Genomic DNA, 20,655 nt, shown 5'->3' with positions numbered 1-20,655 from the left:
GTGTTTTTTTCATTTTATTTTTCAGTTTTATTATTATTATTATTATAGTAGTTTATAGTTTATTTTGTCTTTTTTTTTCTTTAATTTTAAGGACACAATGTTATGCAGAGTTGTACTTATATAAATTTTAGAGACAAATTATACATTTATAGTCCCGGTGGAGAGTGGGGGGAGGCGTAACAGAAAATAATTGGGAATTAGTCAATAAAGGACACTTGTTTTTGTATGTCTAGCTTGTGTGCTATTGTGTGCTTAGCTGTTGTGTAGCTGTGCATTCCTGGTAGCCTATAGCCTACCATGTTTACCTTTGGTAAATGACTTCACTAAAATACCAAAAAAGACCAAGCATGTGTGCTTATTGGAGGACATTTAGATGTCCGTGCTGCAGATTTGCTTGTATCCCAGATTTTAGAAGCAAGTCGGTATAATCTGATCCTTATTTTTTCTGTTATCAAACCGAGTTCCGTTTTTTGATAAATTTACAGCTCCCGAATCTGTAGCTGACGTACAAATATTTTAGAGCTCCAGAGTGTATCTTAAGATGTGTAGTGAAGCCTGCTTTTTTTTTAAAGTGTTGGGGGGCGGGTCACTAGCAGCATAATATGTGCACGACAGAGTTTTGATTTGTTAATTTTGCATAATGGAGGACCTTTAAGAAGTGTTCTTGTATGTTCCTGCAGGATGCCAGTCAGATTGAACTGCTGAAGGAGCTGATGGACTTGCAGAAGGACATGGTGGTCATGCTGCTGTCCCTGCTGGAAGGTAACACATTTTCTTTGATGTGATTATGGTTTATTCCTAACATGCATACAGTTACAATGTGATATATTTTTTTCCATTTTATAGCCATTACGAACACATTTATTCACTTCTTAGTCTACATTTACTTCACAAATAATACAGTTCTCAATAAATACTTAAATACGTTGAAAATCACTTGATGAGATGAATAAGATTATCACATTTTTCAATAAAGTATAACATTTTTCTCAAGATTCTTCTTCATTTTACTTTGTAGACACTTTGAGTTTGAACAGTTTCTTAAACTGGCTCATATTAGTACAGGGGTGTCCAAACATTTTCCACTGAGGGCCGCAAACTAAAAAATCAAAGCACGCGGGGGACATTTTGGTCATTTTTATTTTCAAAACCAATATAAAATATATTGTAACCCCCTTAGCGCTCCTCTCAATTTTGGTGAATGGTAAAGGTCTCAGGAACCCAAAAAGGTCTCAGTCATTAAAGTGTTAAAATAAAGTAATATATTATTGGTTTTTACTTTCAACGCATACATTTAAAATTGTTTAAAATGTTTTATGCCGTTTTTGTAAAAGCCCTCTTTTTTTAATATGAAAATACCCTAAAAAATGTTCTAAGGTAAATATTTGATGTGAAGTAATTAGTGTTAAATATGTAAATAATTCATGACATTGTTTTTGATTCACTACTATTTTTTGAGCAATGGCAGTTTAAAAAAATCAGACTAAAGGTCTCAAGGAAACATAAAGACACCACTCATAACAGTGTTAAGAATAAGACATCTATATCAATATGTATTATTTGGTTCATAAGACATACTGTATATCAATAAGTATTATTTGGTTCATATGCCATATATCAATATGTATTATTTGGTTTATAAGCCACATATCAATAAGTATTATTTGGCTCATAAGACCTATCTATATGTATTATTTTTACTTTAAACACCTAAATCTGTAGGTCAGCTTCCGTTCTAATCGTCGATTATACATTTTTATGTTTTTTTGAGACTATTTCAAAGTAACAAAAACGGTGGTATTAATGTCAATATTGCACCATTTTCTTGTTACTTTGCACCTTTTAGTTTTTTTTATCCCATTTTTTAAATGTTTTTTTGTAATATTATTTTTTGAATGTGTCGTGGGCCATTAAAAAATTAGTTGTGGGACGCACTTTGGACACTCCTGTGTTAGTACGTTGTTTAATTTACTTGCTTAAGCCATTCCATAATTTAATTTCTACATATTAATACACTAAGGGTTTTAAATGTGTAAATTAACTTTTTCTCTAAGGTTATATTTCTCCTCATTTGTTGAGAACAATTGTTGTAAATTTTTGGGTTGCAGGTTATAGTTCATACATAATTCTAGCTGTTTGCTATTGCACTAAATCATTGAATTTAATTTTTTTGATTGAATACATAAAGCGTATTTTAAGGACTATAAGCCGCACCCACTACATTTTAGAAGAAAAAACAAATGTTCATATAATTTCTGTACCGGAATATGAGTCACAAGTGTATACCGTACGTTGTGAAATGAGATATTGACATAGAAATATTTTATACCTTAATTGTTTCCAATCGGCAGAAAAAAACGACTGATCAAACAAAACAGAAAAGTCATTGATGTCTTTATTCATCATTTATGAGATGGGTAAGATTGTTTTATTTTTTAATAAGGTTGAAGACGTTTATTAGGATTCTTCTTCCTTGTACTTTGTAAACACTTTGAGTTTGAACAGTTTTTTTTGTACATTGTCTGATTTCTTTGCTTAATCCATTCCATAATTTAGCCATTAGCAAAAACAAATCCATAGATTTGCCGCACCTTTGTATAAAGCCGCAGGGTTCAAAGCTTAGGTAAAATGTAGCGGCTTATAGTCCGGAAAATACGGTATGTATTATTCTAACTGCAAATGTGCATTTCCTCCCCAGGCAATGTTGTCAATGGAACCATTGGGAAGCAGATGGTCGACACCCTTATGGAGTCCTCCAACAATGTTGAGATGATCCTAAAATTCTTTGACATGTTCCTCAAGCTGAAGGACCTGACCACATCCGACAACTTCAGGGATTACGACCCCGAGTGTAAGGGCGTCATCTCCAAGAAGGAGTTCCAGAAGTCAATGGAGAGCCAGAAGCAGTACAGCCAGTCGGAGATCGACTTCTTGCTCTCGTGTGCCGACGCCGACGAGAACGACATGTTCAACTACAAGGAATTTGTGGAGCGATTCCACGAACCGGCCAAGGACATCGGCTTCAACGTGGCCGTGCTGCTGACCAACCTGTCGGAGCACATGCCGCACGACACGCGGTTGGCCACCTTCTTGGACCTGGCCGAGAGCGTACTGAGCTACTTCGAGCCTTATCTGGGCCGCATCGAGATCAACGGCAGCGCCAAGCGCATCGAGAGGGTGTACTTTGAGATCAGCGAGTCCAGCCGGGAGCAGTGGGAGAAGCCGCAGGTGAAGGAGTCCAAACGCCAGTTCATCTTCGACGTGGTCAACGAGGGAGGTGAGAGCGAGAAGATGGAGATGTTCGTCAACTTCTGTGAGGACACCATCTTTGAGATGCAACTGGCCTCGCAGATCTCTGAGCCCGACGCTGTGGAGCAACCCGAGGAGGAGGAAGAGGAGGAAGGATTCGCCATCCTGCAGGAGCTGGCTGAAGAGGACGAAGGTACCGCAGAGTCGATGTCCGCCTTTACCTCGGCATGCCGCTCGGTGAAGAAGAGGATACTCCACGCACGCCAAAACGTGTCGGTCAAAAACATCCGCAAGAAGCTCAAGAAACTGAAAAAGCTGACCATAAAGGAGATGGTCACATTCTTCTTCTCCTTCTTCTGGATGCTCTTCACGGGCTTCTTCAAAGGGATCTACAGCCTCGTCTTTGGCTTCTTCCACGTCGTCTGGTCCTCCATGTTCGGCGGCGGCTTGGTGGAAGGCGCCAAGAACATCAAAGTGACGGATATCCTGGGGAACATGCCTGACCCCACGCAGTTTGGCATTCACGGAGACTCCACGGAGGGAGAGAAAGTCGAGGCCGTAGAGTCTTCCGGAGGCTCGGACGCCGCCGTGGTTCCGGTGGCGGACATAGCAGAGGTGGACACCTTGTTGGAGATGCTGAACGTACCCAAGAAGGAAGGCGGGAAGCACGTGGAGCCCGGTCTGGGGGATGTTTCGGAGCTCAACGGCGAGGCCTCCAGCACGGACCACAAGGAGGTTTGTTGACACCAAACGAGAACTTTTTTATTCTTCTTCTCAACATTTTATTATTGCTCTCTGTGTGATGCAGAAAGCCACGTCCAAGGCCGACGACTCCCCTGAGAGCGAACCCGAGAAAGCCGAGTGAGTAACACTTACAGCATGGGTGTCAAACGTACGACCCGTGTGCCGGATCAGGCCCACAAACAGGTTTTACTCGGCCCGTGAGATTAATTTGCCGAGTATAAAAATGAACTAAAATTTTGGAATGGAATGGAAGAAACTGCTGTTTTAAATGTGTCCACTGGATGTCGCTATAGCAATTCTTTGTGTCCCCTATCAGGGGGCGTAGCTATGTGCCATGTTAAAATACTTCCGTGTTTGGACACTACGTACTTACGCTGCTTATTAGTGATAGTATACAAAATGTGGATTGTTACCTTCCTGTCTTGATTGTCAAATATGTTGATAATGTAACCTGTGACATCCATCCATCCATTTTCTACCGCTTATTCCCTTCGGGGCATTTCTACTCAAATAAATGCTTTAATAATCTTCTTTAAGGACTGGGGACACATTTTCTGGGTGCACATAAATATGCAGAAACAATATGTATCCCCTTTAACTTCATATGTGAATAATGAAAGGAGTCCAAATTCACACGTTTTTTGTAGATGATGCTTCATGTGTACAGAATAAACCACATGATGTCTGTACATCAGTTGAGGAAATTACATTAATAACATCCTGTAATTTGATTTTGATATTATCCATTTCATCTTCTGATAAATTAAAAAATTAACACTAATGGGAGCATTTTAAAACTCTGCCAGACTCAATCCCACCTATTTGACTGATGAACATTATCACATAATTTATTCAGAAAGTATAAATAACAACAAATAAAGATAAAATACTATCAAGAATGTGCTTTGTCTATTTTTAACCAAAGAAAACAATCGGAAGTTGTCTTAATTTTTAAGTTATCTCGCCATGATTTTACCAGTCTGGCCCTTTTGGGGATAGATTTTTTTTTAGAGCTAAAGTGAGTTTGACACCCCTGACTTAGAGGATGTGAAATGTGAGGAACAAAAGCAGGTCAGATAACATCCGTGACTTCCCACAGCATGGAGAAGCGGGAGAAGGAGGACCAACCAAAGGTGGAGGAAGCCAAGGAGCCAGCAAGTGGGGAGAAACCCAAAATAAAATCAAGTCAACCCAAAGAATCTTCACCTGCCTTCATGTCCAATGTCTTTGCCACACTTGATGTCTATCTGACCAAAATGCTGGTAAGCACACGTTTTCTATATCTTTTAACAATGCATCTACTTCTTCCACTTCTAGTCCAGGGGTTCTTAACATTTTTGACCTCAGGGCCCAACTTTTCCACCACAGAGGGGCCCAGGGCCCACTTAAATATTATCACAAAACAATTTACATACAATTATGTTGTGCTAATATAAATAACCTAAATTAATAAAGAATATTTTTATTACTTGGACTTGGAGAAGGCATTCGACCGTGTCCCTCGGGAAGTCCTGTGGGGAGTGATCAGAGAGTATGGGGTATTGGACTGCCAGAGTTTGGTCCGCATTGCCGGCAGTAAGTCGGACACGTTTCCAGTGAGGGTTGGACTCCGCCAAGGCTGCCCTTTGTCACCGATTCTGTTCATAACTTTTATGGACAGAATTTCTAGGCGCAGTCAAGGCGTTGAGGGGATCTGGTTTGGTGGCTGCAGGATTAGGTCTCTGCTTTTTGCAGATGATGTGGTCCTGATGGCTTCATCTAGCCAGGATCTTCAGCTCTCGCTGGATCGGTTCGCAGCTGAGTGTGAAGCGACTGGGATGAGAATCAGCACCTCCAAGTCCGAATCCATGGTTCTCGCCCTGAAAAGGGTGGAGTGCCATCTCCGGGTTGCGGAGGAGACCCTGCCCCAAGTGGAGGAGTTCAAGTACCTCGGAGTCTTGTTCACGAGTGAGGGAAGAGTGGATCGTGAGATCGACAGATCGACAGGCGGATCGGTGCGGTGTCTTCAGTAATGCGGACGCTGTATCGATCCGTTGTGGTGAAGAAGGAGCTGAGCCGGAAGGTAAAGCTCTCAATTTACCGGTCGATCTACGTTCCCATCCTCACCTATGGTCATGAGCTTTGGGTTATGACCGAAAGGACAAGATCACGGGTACAAGCGGCCGAAATGAGTTTCCTCCGCCGGGTGGCGGGGCTCTCCCTTAGAGATAGGGTGAGAAGCTCTGGCATCCGGGGGGAGCTCAAAGTAAAGCCGCTGCTCCTCCACATCGAGAGGAGCCAGATGAGGTGGTTCGGGCATCTGGTCAGGATGCCACCCGAACGCCTCCCTAGGGAGGTGTTTAGGGCGCGTCCGACCAGTAGGAGGCCACGGGGAAGACCCAGGACACGTTGGGAAGACTATGTCTCCCGGCTGGCCTGGGAACGCCTCGGGATCCCCCGGGAGGAGCTGGACGAAGTGGCTGGGGAGAGGGAAGTCTGGGCTTCCCTGCTTAAGCTGCTGCCCCCGCGACCCGACCTCGGATAAGCGGAAGAAGATGGATGGATGGATGGATGGATGGATGGATGGATGTTTATTAACAGCAGCAGAGGGGTTAGTGCGTCTGCCTCACAATAGGAAGGTCCTGGGTTCGATCCTGCGCTCAGGATCTTTCTGTGTGTGTATGTAAACTTTTGACCATGACTGTATATATATACATCGATTTTGGAAAATGAAGAATTGATTTAGAATCGGAATGAATAAGAATGGCAATTCGGATGTGAATCGATTTTTTTGTGCACCCCTCGTGAAAGCTGATAAAGACTGAACACTGTCATATGCAAATGTGAAACTGTATGTCTGTTAGTGTTGAACTGTGTCTTTTCAGAACTATCTGGCTCGCAACTTCTACAATTTGCGTTTCCTGGCTCTGTTTGTGTGTTTCGCCATCAACTTCATCCTGCTCTTCTACAAGGTAATTACAAATTCTACCGAGGACTTTTCAGATGAAACTACTAGGAAGAAGTTGTCAAATATTATATTGCAGGTCACCGAGGATGCAGAGGACGAGGGAGACGACGAAAACAGCTGGGGCGCCAAGGACAAGGACGACGAGGACACGTTCTTCGACATGGACGAGTTTGTCCTGCAGGAGAGCACGGGATACATGTTGCCGACTCTGCGCTTCCTGGCCGTGTTCCACACCATCATCTCCCTCGTGTGTTTAGTGGGCTACCACTGCCTTAAGGTGGGCGTGTTCACCCGGGCGCCAATTGTCCAAGTGTTCTGTTTGTAACGTCTGACTTGTTTCCACGGGAAGGTTCCTTTGGTGGTGTTCAAGCGAGAGAAGGAGATCGCCAGGAAGCTGGAGTTTGATGGACTTTACATAACCGAGCAACCGTCTGATGAGGACATCAAAGGCCAGTGGGATCGACTTGTCATTAACACCCCGTGAGTCAGGCTACTTTGAACCTTTGAATATCATAAATATTGTACATTTTTATTTCAAGTACAGCACTAGGGTTGTGCGATACGGGCCAGTGTTTCCTCACCATTGTTGGGCCACGAGCGCCCCCTAGAGGGCCGGCAAAAAATATCGCTTTCTCAGCTGTGGTACGTATAAGCCGGGGGTGTCCAAAGTGCGGCCCGGGGGCCATTAGCGGCCCGCAGGTCATTTTTTAACAGCCCCACGGCACATTTTAAAAATACGATTGAAAAAAGTAAAAAACATTAAAAGTGGTATTTAAAGAGCAAACAGCTGAAATGTAACAAGAAAATGTAGCAATGTTTACTCTAATCACACTTAGCTGCCATGTAGGCTGTTTCTTTCTTTAAAAAATAATAATGAATCAAAATCAATGTCATTATGAATTATTGACCTATTCAAGGCTCCAATTACATCACATTAAATATTTTGAGATATTTTTGGGGGGAAATGTTGCATATGTTGTGTTTGTCATGTAAAAAACGCGCTGTTTTTTTTAAAGAAGGTCCTAAAACGAACAAACAAAACACATAAACAACAATACAACTTATAATTGACAGATCTGAAGTTGATCTCGACATTATTGTGTTAAAAGTAAACAGTAAAAATACAAACAATTATAATTTATTTTTTTACCCTTTAATGAGTAGGACCCTTTTGAATCCCCTACAATTTTAGTGTGATTTGTTTTTAAGTGTCATTGCTCAAAAATTAATAATGAATTAAAATCAATGGTGTTATGAGTTGACCTTTTTAAGGCTCCATTTATTATATAATCTCAAATATCCCACTTAAAAATTGTATTGGGTGAAAATATTGCATATTTTGTGTTTTTTTCATTAAAAAAAGGGTTTTCTTTGACAAAAACAGCATACAATTTAAATCTTTAAAAAATGTTATATTGACAGATAGACCTAATGTAGATCTACAGATTTAAAAACTTGAATAATAACACAAATAATAATACTGAATAATGACACATTTTTTATATTTTTTGGACCAAAACCCTTTGGGGTCCCCGGGATCAAGCCTGAGTGGAAGCCTAAATGTATATTTTTTATACATATATTGTATTGGTTTTTAAAATAAATTATATCAAAATGGCCCCTGCTAGCTTTGATATTTCAATGTGCAGCCCTCAGTGGAAAAAGTTTGGACACCCCTGGTATAGGCCGCAGTTGTAATACACTTTTCCACCACTTGTGGCAGTAATGACAATCTCAAACAAATAGAAGAAGTCTGGAGCTAAAGTCATAGAGAAGTTTCTTAAGCGCAAAAAATATGACTAAAGTGGCAAAGCTGTATTTTCATTTGCACTTAAATTTTATTGACAGTTTATTGATTAATAGATTATTATTTGTTATTGATTTAGTTAAATATTATTTATTTTAGCACTGCGTAATTGTATGTAAATATATTTTTTCAGCAGTTTTTAACTCCCGTCTTTTGCAGTATATTTGATTATTTATTTTTGTAATCAGCCTGACCTGAGCCTTGATAATAATCTTGATTAACACATGCTTTTATATCCTTCATCCTGTTCAACTGTAATTACAGTAGGTTAGATATAATTATTGAATTCAATTAAAATCAAGAGTATGATTCCCTTTTCAGTGTTAATATTTGATATTTATAATATTAATATTAATATTTCCTCTGTAGTGGAAAAGTTGGGCCCCGAGGTCAAAAAAGTTAAGAACCCCTGACATAGGCGATTTATAATATAAGTAGCATAAATTTGACCGGCGATAGATATTTTAATACTATCATTATATCGTGATAATGCATGTTGAGGACACATTCTGGCTGTATCATGCAAATTTGACAGCGACAAGCAAACAAACGCGTCCCCAACGTGATATAACATTCTCGCTAGCGGCTAACGTCCCTTCACAGTGTAAAACCACTTTTATGGCAGCAAATAAACTACATTTCTTACAAGTATTATCACTGGTGGAGCTCTTGAATGTAAACAAATTGGACAGATCGACACAAATATCGACAGTAACGATACCAAGTATAGTATCAGTATATTATCAATACGACTGTGGTTAGATCCATATTTTTTTATCATCAAAAAATATATTTTCTGTTTTTCTTATTGCTTACAAACTCAGGAAATACAGTAGATCCCTAGAAATAGGAGGGCAAGATTATGATTGTGATCAAATATTGAATCATTCAATGATTTTGAAAATTTGAAGTATTAGTATGACCAATACTGCACATGTACCTACTTGGTATTGGATCAATACCCACATTTGTAGTATGGCCCTAAGTAAAGTATCCAAAAAAACCCCGTTTTTGTATACCGTCTGAGTTGTCGTAAATCTAATAATCTAAATTCATCCCGACAAACTAGTCTGTTTTTCCCCCGGAATCGCCCAAAACTAAGACTCCCACACGTTGGTGCCTGCAAAATAAGCCACAATTGGTACAAAGAAAGTTGCTAAAGAAGGTGAGAAACACTCTTGACTTTAAGAACCCAATGCAAAGTAGGAAGTTAGCGTCCATGTGACTCTTTTATCCTTTCTGTAAGTAACATTTATTTGTACAGCACCTCTTTAACACACAAAAGGCCACAAAGTGCTTCACATCACAGTCAAAATATCTGTAATTACGAAGAATATAAAAGGACAACATAAATATACAATATAAAAACACAATATAAATATATAATATACAAACACAATATAAATATACAATATAAAAAGCCAATATAATTATACAATATAAAAACACAATATTAATATAAAAACACACTATAAATATACTGTAAATATACGATATAAAAACACATTACAAATATACAATATAAAAACACATTACAAATATACAATATAAAAACACAATATAAATATACAATATACAAACACAATATAAATATACAATATACAAACACAATATAAATATACAATATAAAATATTAAATAAATATTAATATAAAAACACACTATAAATATACTGTAAATATACAATATAAAAACACATTACAAATATACAATATAAAAACACAATATAAATATACAATATACAAACACAATATAAATATACAATATAAAAAGCCAATATAATTATACAATATAAAAACACAATATTAATATAAAAACACACTATAAATATACTGTAAATATACGATATAAAAACACATTACAAATATACAATATAAAAACACATTACAAATATACAATATAAAAACACAATATAAATATACTGTAAATATACAATATAAAATGCCAATATAAACATACAATATAAAAACACAATATAAATATACAATATAAAAATACAATATAAAAACACATTACAAATATACAATATAAACATACAATATAAAAACACATTATAAATATACTATAAATATATAATATAAAAACACAATATAAATATACTGTATATACAATATAAAAACACATAAATGTACGATAAATATACAATATAAAGACACATAGCCGCTGCCTGACCAGGGCTCAGAAAATCTGCAAAGACTCCTCCCACCCCCACCAAGGACTGTTTTCACTGCTGGACTCTAGAAAGAGGTTCCGCAGCCTCCGAAGCAGAACCGCCAGGTTCTGTAACAGCTTCTTCCCTCAGGCCGTAAGACTCTTGAACGCATCATAATTATCCCCTCAACTCCCCCCAAAATGGATTAACTCGCTGGAATAAAAAAGACAATATAACATACATCCATAAACGTGGATGCATATGGAAAAGTGCAATATATTTATCTGTACAGTAACCAATTTATTTATTTATATATGCACCTTATTGCTTTTTTATCCTGCACTACCATGAGCTAATGCAACGAAATTTTGTTCTTATCTGTACTGTAAAGTTCAAATTTGAATGACAATAAAAAGGAAGTCTAAGTCTAATACAATACAAAGACACATTATAAATATACAATACAAAACACAATATAAATATACAATATAAAAGTCAATATAAATACATTGCAAATATACAATATAAAAACACATTATACATAAACTGTAAATATACAATATAAAAACACATTATACATATACAATATAAAAACACAATATATATATACAATATAAAAACACAATGTAAATATACAATATAAAAACACATGATAAATATACAATATAAAAACGCATAAGTATACAATATAAATATACAATATAAAAACACATTATAAATATACAATATAAATATACAATATAAAAACACAATATAAATATACAATTAAAAACACATTAGAAATATACAATATAAAAACACATTAGAAATGTACAATATAAAACAATATAAAAGGCAAAATAAAAATCACAACAGTCCAAGAGTAGCTAATTAAAAGCCTGAACAAATAAATGAGTCTTAAGTTTTCTCATTGCCGTCTTCGTCAGCAAGAGTCTTAGTAATTGATTTTTTTTTAATCCGTTTCTTTTATCATTTAGGTGTATTTCACCTTGTTTTCTGCATGTAAAACTGTGAAATGTATTTCTATAAAATGTTTGTGTTTATATTTTTGGGTGTCTTGAACAGATTAATTGGACTTTCAATATTTCTTACAAGTAAAATTGCTTCGGTTTTTGTACGATTCAGTCTTTTTGTAGGACTGCAAGGATTAATTGATTCATCTTTGATTTATATTCTGTCACTTTGTTTAATCGTTTGAGTGTAACTATTAAAAATGGATACAATTCGGACCCCATGGAGTGCCCGAAACTTTAAATGCGCGGACGTAGTTTACCGCAAGGGCGTTAAAATAGAGCGCACATGATAGCGTTAGTGGTGAACAGCGGACTTTAAAATGTTGAATAATTCACACATGTTTAAAAGTGAAAGTTCACTGTTGACGACGTGCATTTGTTAGGAAAAAAAGAATAAAGGTTAGGACATCCTCAAACATTGTTGTGTATTTCCATAATATAAAGTGGGTTTAATTAGATGACTCGATTAATCGAACAAACTATTGATAGATTACTCGATTACTAGAATAATCGATCGCTGCTGCCCTAATATTTTGGAACAATTACAATGAAAACTAAAGTACTGTACTACTGGGTAGTGACATCTTGATTCACCTTTTAATGGCAAAGGATAGCATTGATCAAATTGAAACTGGTAATACAAAAGTACACCACGAAAAATATTGAAGTAAGGAGTTGAGGGGTTATTGCCCTGATGTGGGATCTGAGCCGAGGATGTCGTTGTGGCTTGTGCAGCCCTTTGAGACACTTGTGATTTAGGGTTATATAAATAAACATTCATTGATTGACAAATTGTATTAAACAGCCAATAAGATGTCTGTTTACAGCTACTAGGGGGCATAGTACAGTATATATGGTTGTTATGGGGGTATTTATTTCTTTGTTTGAAATCTTTGCCAATATTCACTTGCATTTTCTGACTGATGTGACACATGATAGGTGTGGGTCCAAGGTCATGTGATCATAGCTCTGCCAGTCAGTTAATCTTTTTTGGCATTTTTGGAATATAAAGATACTGTAAATAAATATTGTTTTGTATAAAGTTCATGTCTACAGTAAGTTTTTTCCCCACCACATGTTAGATCTCAACTTTGCTTCTTCATATTCTCCTGTAGATCGTTCCCCAGCAACTACTGGGACAAGTTCATCAAACGCAAGGTGAGTGAAAACTTTTAATGCCCTTTTTTTCTGGAAGTATAAAGTGAAACCACCTGAATGCGCCGCCTTAACAAAGTCTCGAAGTGTAAAGTGAAACCACCAGAATACTCCGCCTAAATTAAGTTTTGAAGTGTAAAGTGAAACTACCTGAATGCTCTGCCTTAACAAAGTCTTGAAGTGTAAAGTGAAACCACCTGAATGCTCCGCCTCCATCTTGTTGTCTCGCAGTTGATTCTTTGCATGGAATGAGAAGAGAAAGTAAAAATGAGTGCTGCAGAGAGCGAATACATTTTGGATAAAACATAAAAAGTCACCTCCACAGTATGGCAGTTTTTTATTTATTTTAAAAACAGACTGTAGTCAGACCAAAGACCACACCACTTTAGCCCATACTTGCATACTTGCCAACCTTGAGACCTCCAATATCGGGAGGTGAGGGGGGGGGGCGTGGTTAGGGGCGTGGTTAAGAGGAGAGTATATTTACAGCTAGAATTCACCAACTCAAGTATTTCATATATATATATATATATATATATATATATATATATAAATGACTTTCAGTGAATTCTAGCTATATATATATATATATATATATATATATATATATATATATATATATATATATATATATATATATATATATATATATATATATATATATATATATATATATATATATATTTTATTATATATATAAATAAAAGAAATACTTGAATTTTAGTGTTAATTTATTTACACATTTACACACACACAACACTCATCTACTCATTGTTGTACTTGAAAGTACAATGCTTTGTTAAGGGTTGAATTGTCCATCCTCTTTCTATTCTCTGTCACTATTTTTCTAACCATGCTGATGATGCATTGCTGTGTGGCACGCACAAAAGTGCTTTCATCAATTGCACGAGTGTGGAATCTTCCATCTCTCCCTAGCATGGCCCAAAACTGGTCAATCCTTGCTTCCTGGGGAAGATCTTCCCTGGCAAGCAATTGGTACTCCAGTACTTGTACCCGGAGGCTGGTCAGGTCCAATCGCAGCTGCGGCAGACTTTTTTTTGGGGGGGCGTGGCCTCCAGCTGCGGCTGAATACCGGGAGTTTGTCGGGAGAAAATCTCTGTCGGGAGGTTGTCGGGAGAGGCGCTGAATATCGGGATTCAAGTATGTACTTGCCAACCTTGAGACCTCCGAATTCGGGAGATGGGGGGTGGGGGGGATGTTTGAGGTGGGCGGGGCAGGGGCGGGGTTAAGGGGGAGGAGTATATTTATAGCTAGAATTCACTGAAATTCAAGTATGTCTTATATATACACTACCGTTCAAAAGTTTGGGGTCACCCAAACAATTTTGTGGAATAGCCTTCATTTCTAAGAACATAAATAGACTTTCGAGTTTCAGATGAAAGTTCTCTTTTTCTGGCCATTTTGAGCGTTTAATTGACCCCACAAATGTGATGCTCCAGAAACTCAATCTGCTCAAAGGAAGGTCAGTTTTGTAGCTTCTGTAACGAGCTAAACTGTCTTCAGATGTGTGAACATGATTGCACAAGGGTTTTCTAATCCAACTTTTTTTATTGGCATTTTCAAATACAGAAAAAAGTGCAAGTCGAAACAGTACAATTTTAAAGTCAGAAAATTCTTCACACCCTTTCCCTTAAAACCCAAATCCCCACCCACCCTCCAACCCCACTCAGGTCACACCAACAAGGGACATATGGCACAATCATATAACAAGTAAGAAGACAAAGACCGACATCCTCACATACACACACACATACGAGGCCAGAGACAGACAAACAGGCTGAAAGGAGAGAAAGGGAGAAAATAAAATAAAAATAAAATAAAATACAATTAAATTAAAATAATAATAATAAATAAAAGGGAGATTATTCCTCATCTGCGTCTGGGGATAAATCAAGAGAGTTGACATACAGCAAGAAAGGACTCCATGAGCTTTCAAACGCTTGAGCCGAGCCTTTTAGCGAAAACCTAAGTTTTTCTAGTTTTAGATTGTAGAGAACCTCTCTAATCCAACGGCCGTGTGATGGGGGACGAGCCAGCTTCCAATTAAACAAAATCAATCGCCTGGCCAGCAAGGTCGTAAAAGCAACAGCGCGTTTTAATGATACCGGGCATATGTTATCGGGGCATACGCCAAAAATGGCTGATAATGGGTTGGGGGGAAAGTTTTGACCGTATGCTTTCCCGATCGTGTCAAAAATATCCTCCCAAAAGGAACATAGTTTAGAGCAGGACCAGAACATATGGACATGGTCGGCCGGAGATTGTTTGCATCTATTGCAGGTATTGCTAACAGTGGGGTAGATTTTGGATAGTTTTGAGTTAGTGTAATGAATTTTATGGATTACTTTGCATTGGATGAGACTATGGCGGGCACATATTGAGGAGGAGTGAACCAGTTTCAGGGCAGAGTCCCAGTGTTGGTCGGATATGTTGGTATTAAGATCGCTCTCCCACGAGGCTCTTATCACTGATAGAGAGTTTGGAGCAACTGAACTTAAAGAGGTATATAACACAGAGATACATTTTTTATGATTAGGGCTCAAAGATAACAATGTATCTATAAGAGTTTCCGGAGGACGATTCGGAAAGTGTGGGAACTGTTTCTTTACGAAGTCCCTCGCCTGAAAAAAACGAAAAAGGTGGGAGTTCGGCAAATCGTATTTGGAAGAGAGTTCAGTGAAGGATGAGAACACTCCGTCTGCATAGAGGTCTTTCACAGTGGTGATGCCATGATCGGGCCAAGTCATGAATGCGGGGTCAGTACGGGAAGGTTTAAATAATTGGTTTTTAAGTAGCGGGGTCAATATAGATGGGCCCTGAAAACCCAAGTGTTTACGTAGCTGGTTCCATATTTTAATGGAGATCGATACAATGGTGTTTGCGCCTTCAATTTTAAATGGGAAAGGGAGTGATGAGCATAAGCAAGAGTGCAATGAGGAGTGTGGGATCGCCGTTTCGAGGGATACCCAGGCCGGGAGGGTCTGAGAGCCTTCATCCATCCAGTATAGGAGTTTCTGTACGTTAGCCGCCCAATAGTATTGTCTAAAATTGGGGAGTGCAAGCCCTCCTTCAGATTTGGGGGATTGTAGGACCGACTTGCGGATTCGGGCCGATCCGGCCCCCCATAAAAATTTGGATATTGATTTGTCTAATTTATCGAAAAATGATTTAGTAATAAATATGGGGATATGTTGAAAAAGGTAGAGGAATTTAGGCAGAGTGATCATCTTGATCAGATTGATCCGGCCGGCGAGAGATAGTGGTAAAACAGACCAGCGGGCAAAGTTCTTCTCCATCTTTTCAATTAGAGGTAAAAAATTTGCCCGGAGCATATCAGACATAGCCGGAGTAATAAGGATTCCCAAGTAATGAATCCCGTCATGTGCCCATTTGAATGCTGCTAAAGATCGTGGCAACTGTTTAGCTAAGGAATTAATTGGAAACAGCTCACTTTTTTTGGTAGTTAAGTTTGTAGCCCGAGTTTGTGCCAAACCGCTCCAGAATGTCAAATATTACCGGGAGTGAGCTAGCAGGGTCCGAGATGTACAAGAGCAGGTCATCCGCATAAAGCGAGACTTTGTGCAGCGTGTCCGACCGGGTGATGCCTTTAAAGCCTGCCTCCGCGCGCAGCCAAAGAGCAAGGGGTTCTATCGCAATAGCAAATAGTAATGGAGACAACGGGCAACCTTGTCTAGTGCCTCTTTTAATAAAAATTGGGGCGGATAGTGTATTATTTGTACGTACCGAAGCTACTGGCGACGAGTACAAAAGTTTAACCCAGAGAATGAAATCTTCATTAAAACCAAACCGATCCATCACTTCAAATAGATACCCCCATTCAACCCTGTCAAAGGCTTTCTCCGCATCGAGGGATACTACCACCTCCGGGGTCGAGGGGTTTGGCGAATGGATAATGTTTAGGAGGCGCCGAGTGTTGTGTGAGGATTGCCGGCCTAGCATAAAACCTGTTTGATCCAACGAGATGATAGAAGGCATCACCCTTTGGAGCCGGAGAGCGAGAACCTTGGATAGAATTTTTAGATCTACATTTAAGAGCGAAATTGGTCTATAGCTGCTGCAAAGCAGGGGGTCTTTTTCTTTTTTTAGGATGAGAGAAATGGTGGCCCTCGATAAGGTTTCTGGGAGGCGGTGCTGCAGAAAAGCTTCATTATACATGTCTCTTAGAGCCGGAGCAAGAACACTGGAGAAAGTTTTGTAATATTCTGCACTAAAGCCATCCGGGCCGGGTGATTTATTGCTCTGTAATGATTTGATGGCTTCCGTAATCTCAATGACACTAATGGGCTGGCCCAGGCCCCTCGCAGCCCCACATTCTATCTGGGGGAATGTTTTATCGCTAAACAGTTCATCTGAGGAAGGGGGGCAGTCTGAGGTATATAATGTTGTATAAAATGCAGCAAATGTTTCATTAATCTTAGCTGGATCAGTATGTAGTTCTCCTGTGTTAGAGCGAATAGACGTGATTAGTCTCGAAGATGCTTCCTCCCTGACCAGGTGGGCTAAGAGCCTGCCAGTTTTTTCCCCAGATTCAAAAAATCGTTGTCTGGATTTGAGCAGTTGTAATTTCGCTCTATTGACAGACATAAGGTCAAAGTCAGTTTGTAGGCGAAGGCGTTCTTTATATAGTGTCGGGTCTGGGTTTGAAGCGTATTTATCGTCAAGATCCTTAATCTTGCGGAGCAGATCAGTGATTTGAATGGTCTCTGTCTTATTTAGGTTTGAAACAAAAGATATAAGTTGACCTCTAATATAGGCTTTAGATGCCTCCCATAGTATACCTCTTCTGATTTCTGGTGAGTCGTTCACTTCGAAAAAACACTTAATTTGATCTTGTAGGAAATTCTTATAACGGTCTTCTGCTAATAAGGCTGAGTTGAATCGCCATTGTTTAAGGGGTCTAGGTCGAGTGTCCATATTGATGTCTACTGAGGTGGGGGCATGATCCGAGATTACAATACTATGGTAATTACATGTTTTGGTTTTGGAAAGTAGTCTATTGTCGAGAAGAAAGAAGTCTATCCGAGTGTAAGTGTGATGTACATGGGAGAAATAGGAAAATTGTTTAATTGTAGGGGAGGCATGTCTCCACGGGTCTGTAAGACCTAACTGTTTAGCGAAAGTATCAAGTGTTTTAGCTGAATTAGATAAGGGAGCCAGTTTGTTAGATGATCGATCCAGTACAGGATCCTGTACCAGGTTAAAGTCCCCGCCCATAATGATAAAATGGTTTCCAATGTTCGGAAATGATGTAAACAATTTAGTCACATAAGAACTGTCATCCCAGTTGGGTCCATAAACGCTAGCGAGTATGACTGGGGTGCCTTGCAGCTTTCCGGACACAATAATATGACGACCAGGTCTGCTACAATTTGATTGAGTTCGAACAAAATATTTTTACGAATAAGGATAGCTGTGCCCCTGGCCCTTTCGTTGAATTTTGAATGGAAAATATGGCTGATCCAGCCTCTTTTAAGTCGTGAAATCTCTCTGTTGCGAAGGTGGGTCTCCTGAATGAAAAATATATCTCCTTTGAGGTGTTGCAAATGGGTCAAGACCCTCCCTATTTTAGTGGCGCTCCCCACTCCCCTCACATTCCATGAAACAAATGTAAGTGTATTACTGGCGCTTGTCATACCTCACCATGTCCAACTAGGAGAGCAGAACGGGCTGATGTATACAAGCAGGTCAGGAGGGGGGCTGATGCATGATAACTGGAAACTGCAGAGAGTACTGGTAAGAGGGGGGGATGAAACAGAAGCGTGAGAGGTGCACAAGGGTTTTCTAATCATCAATTAGCCTCCTGAGCCAATGAGCAAACACATTGTACCATTAGAACACTGGAGTGATAGTTGCTGGAAATGGGCCTCTATAGACCTATGTAGATATTGCACCAAAAACCAGACATTTGCAGCTAGAATAGTCATTTACCACATTAGCAAGGTATAGAGTGTATTTCTTTAAAGTTAAGACTAGTTTAAAGTTATCTTCATTGAAAAGTACAGTGCTTTTCCTTCAAAAATAAGGACATTTCAATGTGACCCCAAACTTTTGAACGGTAGTGTGTATGTATATATATATATATATATATATATATATATATATATATATATATATATATATATATATATATATATATATATATATATATATATATATATATATATATATATATATATATATATGTATATATATATAAATAAATACTTTCAGTGAATTGTAGCTATATATATATGTATTTTATTATATATATATATATATATATATATATATATATATATATATATATATATATATATATATATATATATATATATATATATACATATAAATACTTGAATTTCAGTGTTCATTTATTTACACATATACACAAACATAACACTCCTATTCATTGTTGTATTTGAAAGTGCAATGCTTTGCAGCCAGTAGCACAGCCTTTGAAGGAGCGTAGGTATGGGCAGTGTAATATTCTGGGTTGGAGTCAATAACCAGGCGAGGTGATGAAGTTACGTCTCTTTACTTCATACTTCAGAACCGACTCCAACACTTGCCTTCAGGGTGCGCAATACAACGTAAACCGTTGGCCAACTGTTAGAAAAGTAACCCCAGAACACTATACCCAACATTCACCAGGAGATGGCCACAAACAATTTAGATCACTCTATTACAGGCAGCATCTGTGAAATTTAATTTGCAGGAAAGTACTGAGTTTAGGGTTGAATTGTCCATCCTCGTTCTATTCTCTGTCACTTGTCGTCGCCATGACTGTGTCTTCTTCCTTCTTCGTCTCCTTCTTGTTGTGTGTGCAGTTGTGCACTAGCCAAAAGCTGTAGATGTTATAACGTGACTGGGCCGGCAGGCTGTTTATATGAAAGAAAAGCGGACGTGACGACAGGCTATCCTCACTCAGGTCCGCACGGACCTGGAGGGGGCGTGCCTTAAATCCGTCTGGAAATCTGGAAATCGGGAGAAATTCGGGAGAATAGTTGTCCCGGGAGATTTTCGGGAGAGGCACTGAAATTCGGGAGTCTCCCGGAAAATTCGGGAGGGTTGGCAAGTATGCTTTAGCCGTGCTCACCCTTTAGAGCAGGGGTCCCCAAACTACGGCCCGTGGGCCGGATACGGCCCCCCAGCGTCCAAAATCCGGCCCGCGGGACGTCCTAAGTTTAAAAAAAATAAAAAAATAATTTTTTTTTTTTTTTTTTTTATTGGAATTTTTTTTTTTTTCTTAATTTGTCCTTACTAGTCCTTTTTCTACAGTCTCCTAGCCACTCAGGCAAATCATATTGTCTAAAAATGCATTTTACCATCGATAACGTGACATGCAGCAAGTGCGCTCTTTAAGTCAATTAGTGCGCGAGGAATATATATGTATGAATACATATATATATATATATATATATATATATATATATATATATATATATATATATATATATATATATATATATAGTTTGTATGTCCTCCCCGTGACTGCGTGGGTTCCCTCCGGGTACTCCGGCTTCCTCCCACCTCCAAAGACATGCACCTGGGGATAGGTCGATTGGCAA

At 38.5% G+C, this 20,655-nt stretch overlaps 1 protein-coding gene across 1 annotated transcript in view; it reads left to right on the top strand.

Moving 5' to 3' along the window:
• ryr3 (ryanodine receptor 3) overlaps positions 1 to 20,655 on the top strand; it is a 309,061-nt gene that overhangs the window by 262,759 nt on the left and 25,647 nt on the right. The window contains exons 90-97 of the mRNA XM_062034336.1: positions 681 to 762; positions 2,699 to 3,984; positions 4,058 to 4,110; positions 5,093 to 5,255; positions 6,858 to 6,944; positions 7,017 to 7,217; positions 7,290 to 7,420; positions 13,027 to 13,069. Of these exons, the coding sequence (XP_061890320.1) occupies positions 681 to 762; positions 2,699 to 3,984; positions 4,058 to 4,110; positions 5,093 to 5,255; positions 6,858 to 6,944; positions 7,017 to 7,217; positions 7,290 to 7,420; positions 13,027 to 13,069 (2,046 nt within the window). The remainder of the gene's footprint in view (positions 1 to 680; positions 763 to 2,698; positions 3,985 to 4,057; positions 4,111 to 5,092; positions 5,256 to 6,857; positions 6,945 to 7,016; positions 7,218 to 7,289; positions 7,421 to 13,026; positions 13,070 to 20,655) is intronic.

Source organism: Entelurus aequoreus, linkage group LG23 (assembly GCF_033978785.1).
Source record: "Entelurus aequoreus isolate RoL-2023_Sb linkage group LG23, RoL_Eaeq_v1.1, whole genome shotgun sequence".
Taxonomy (NCBI): Eukaryota; Metazoa; Chordata; class Actinopteri; order Syngnathiformes; family Syngnathidae; genus Entelurus; species Entelurus aequoreus.
The sequence above is the reverse complement of the archived record's forward strand: the minus strand, read 5'-3'. Positions and strand labels throughout refer to the sequence as shown.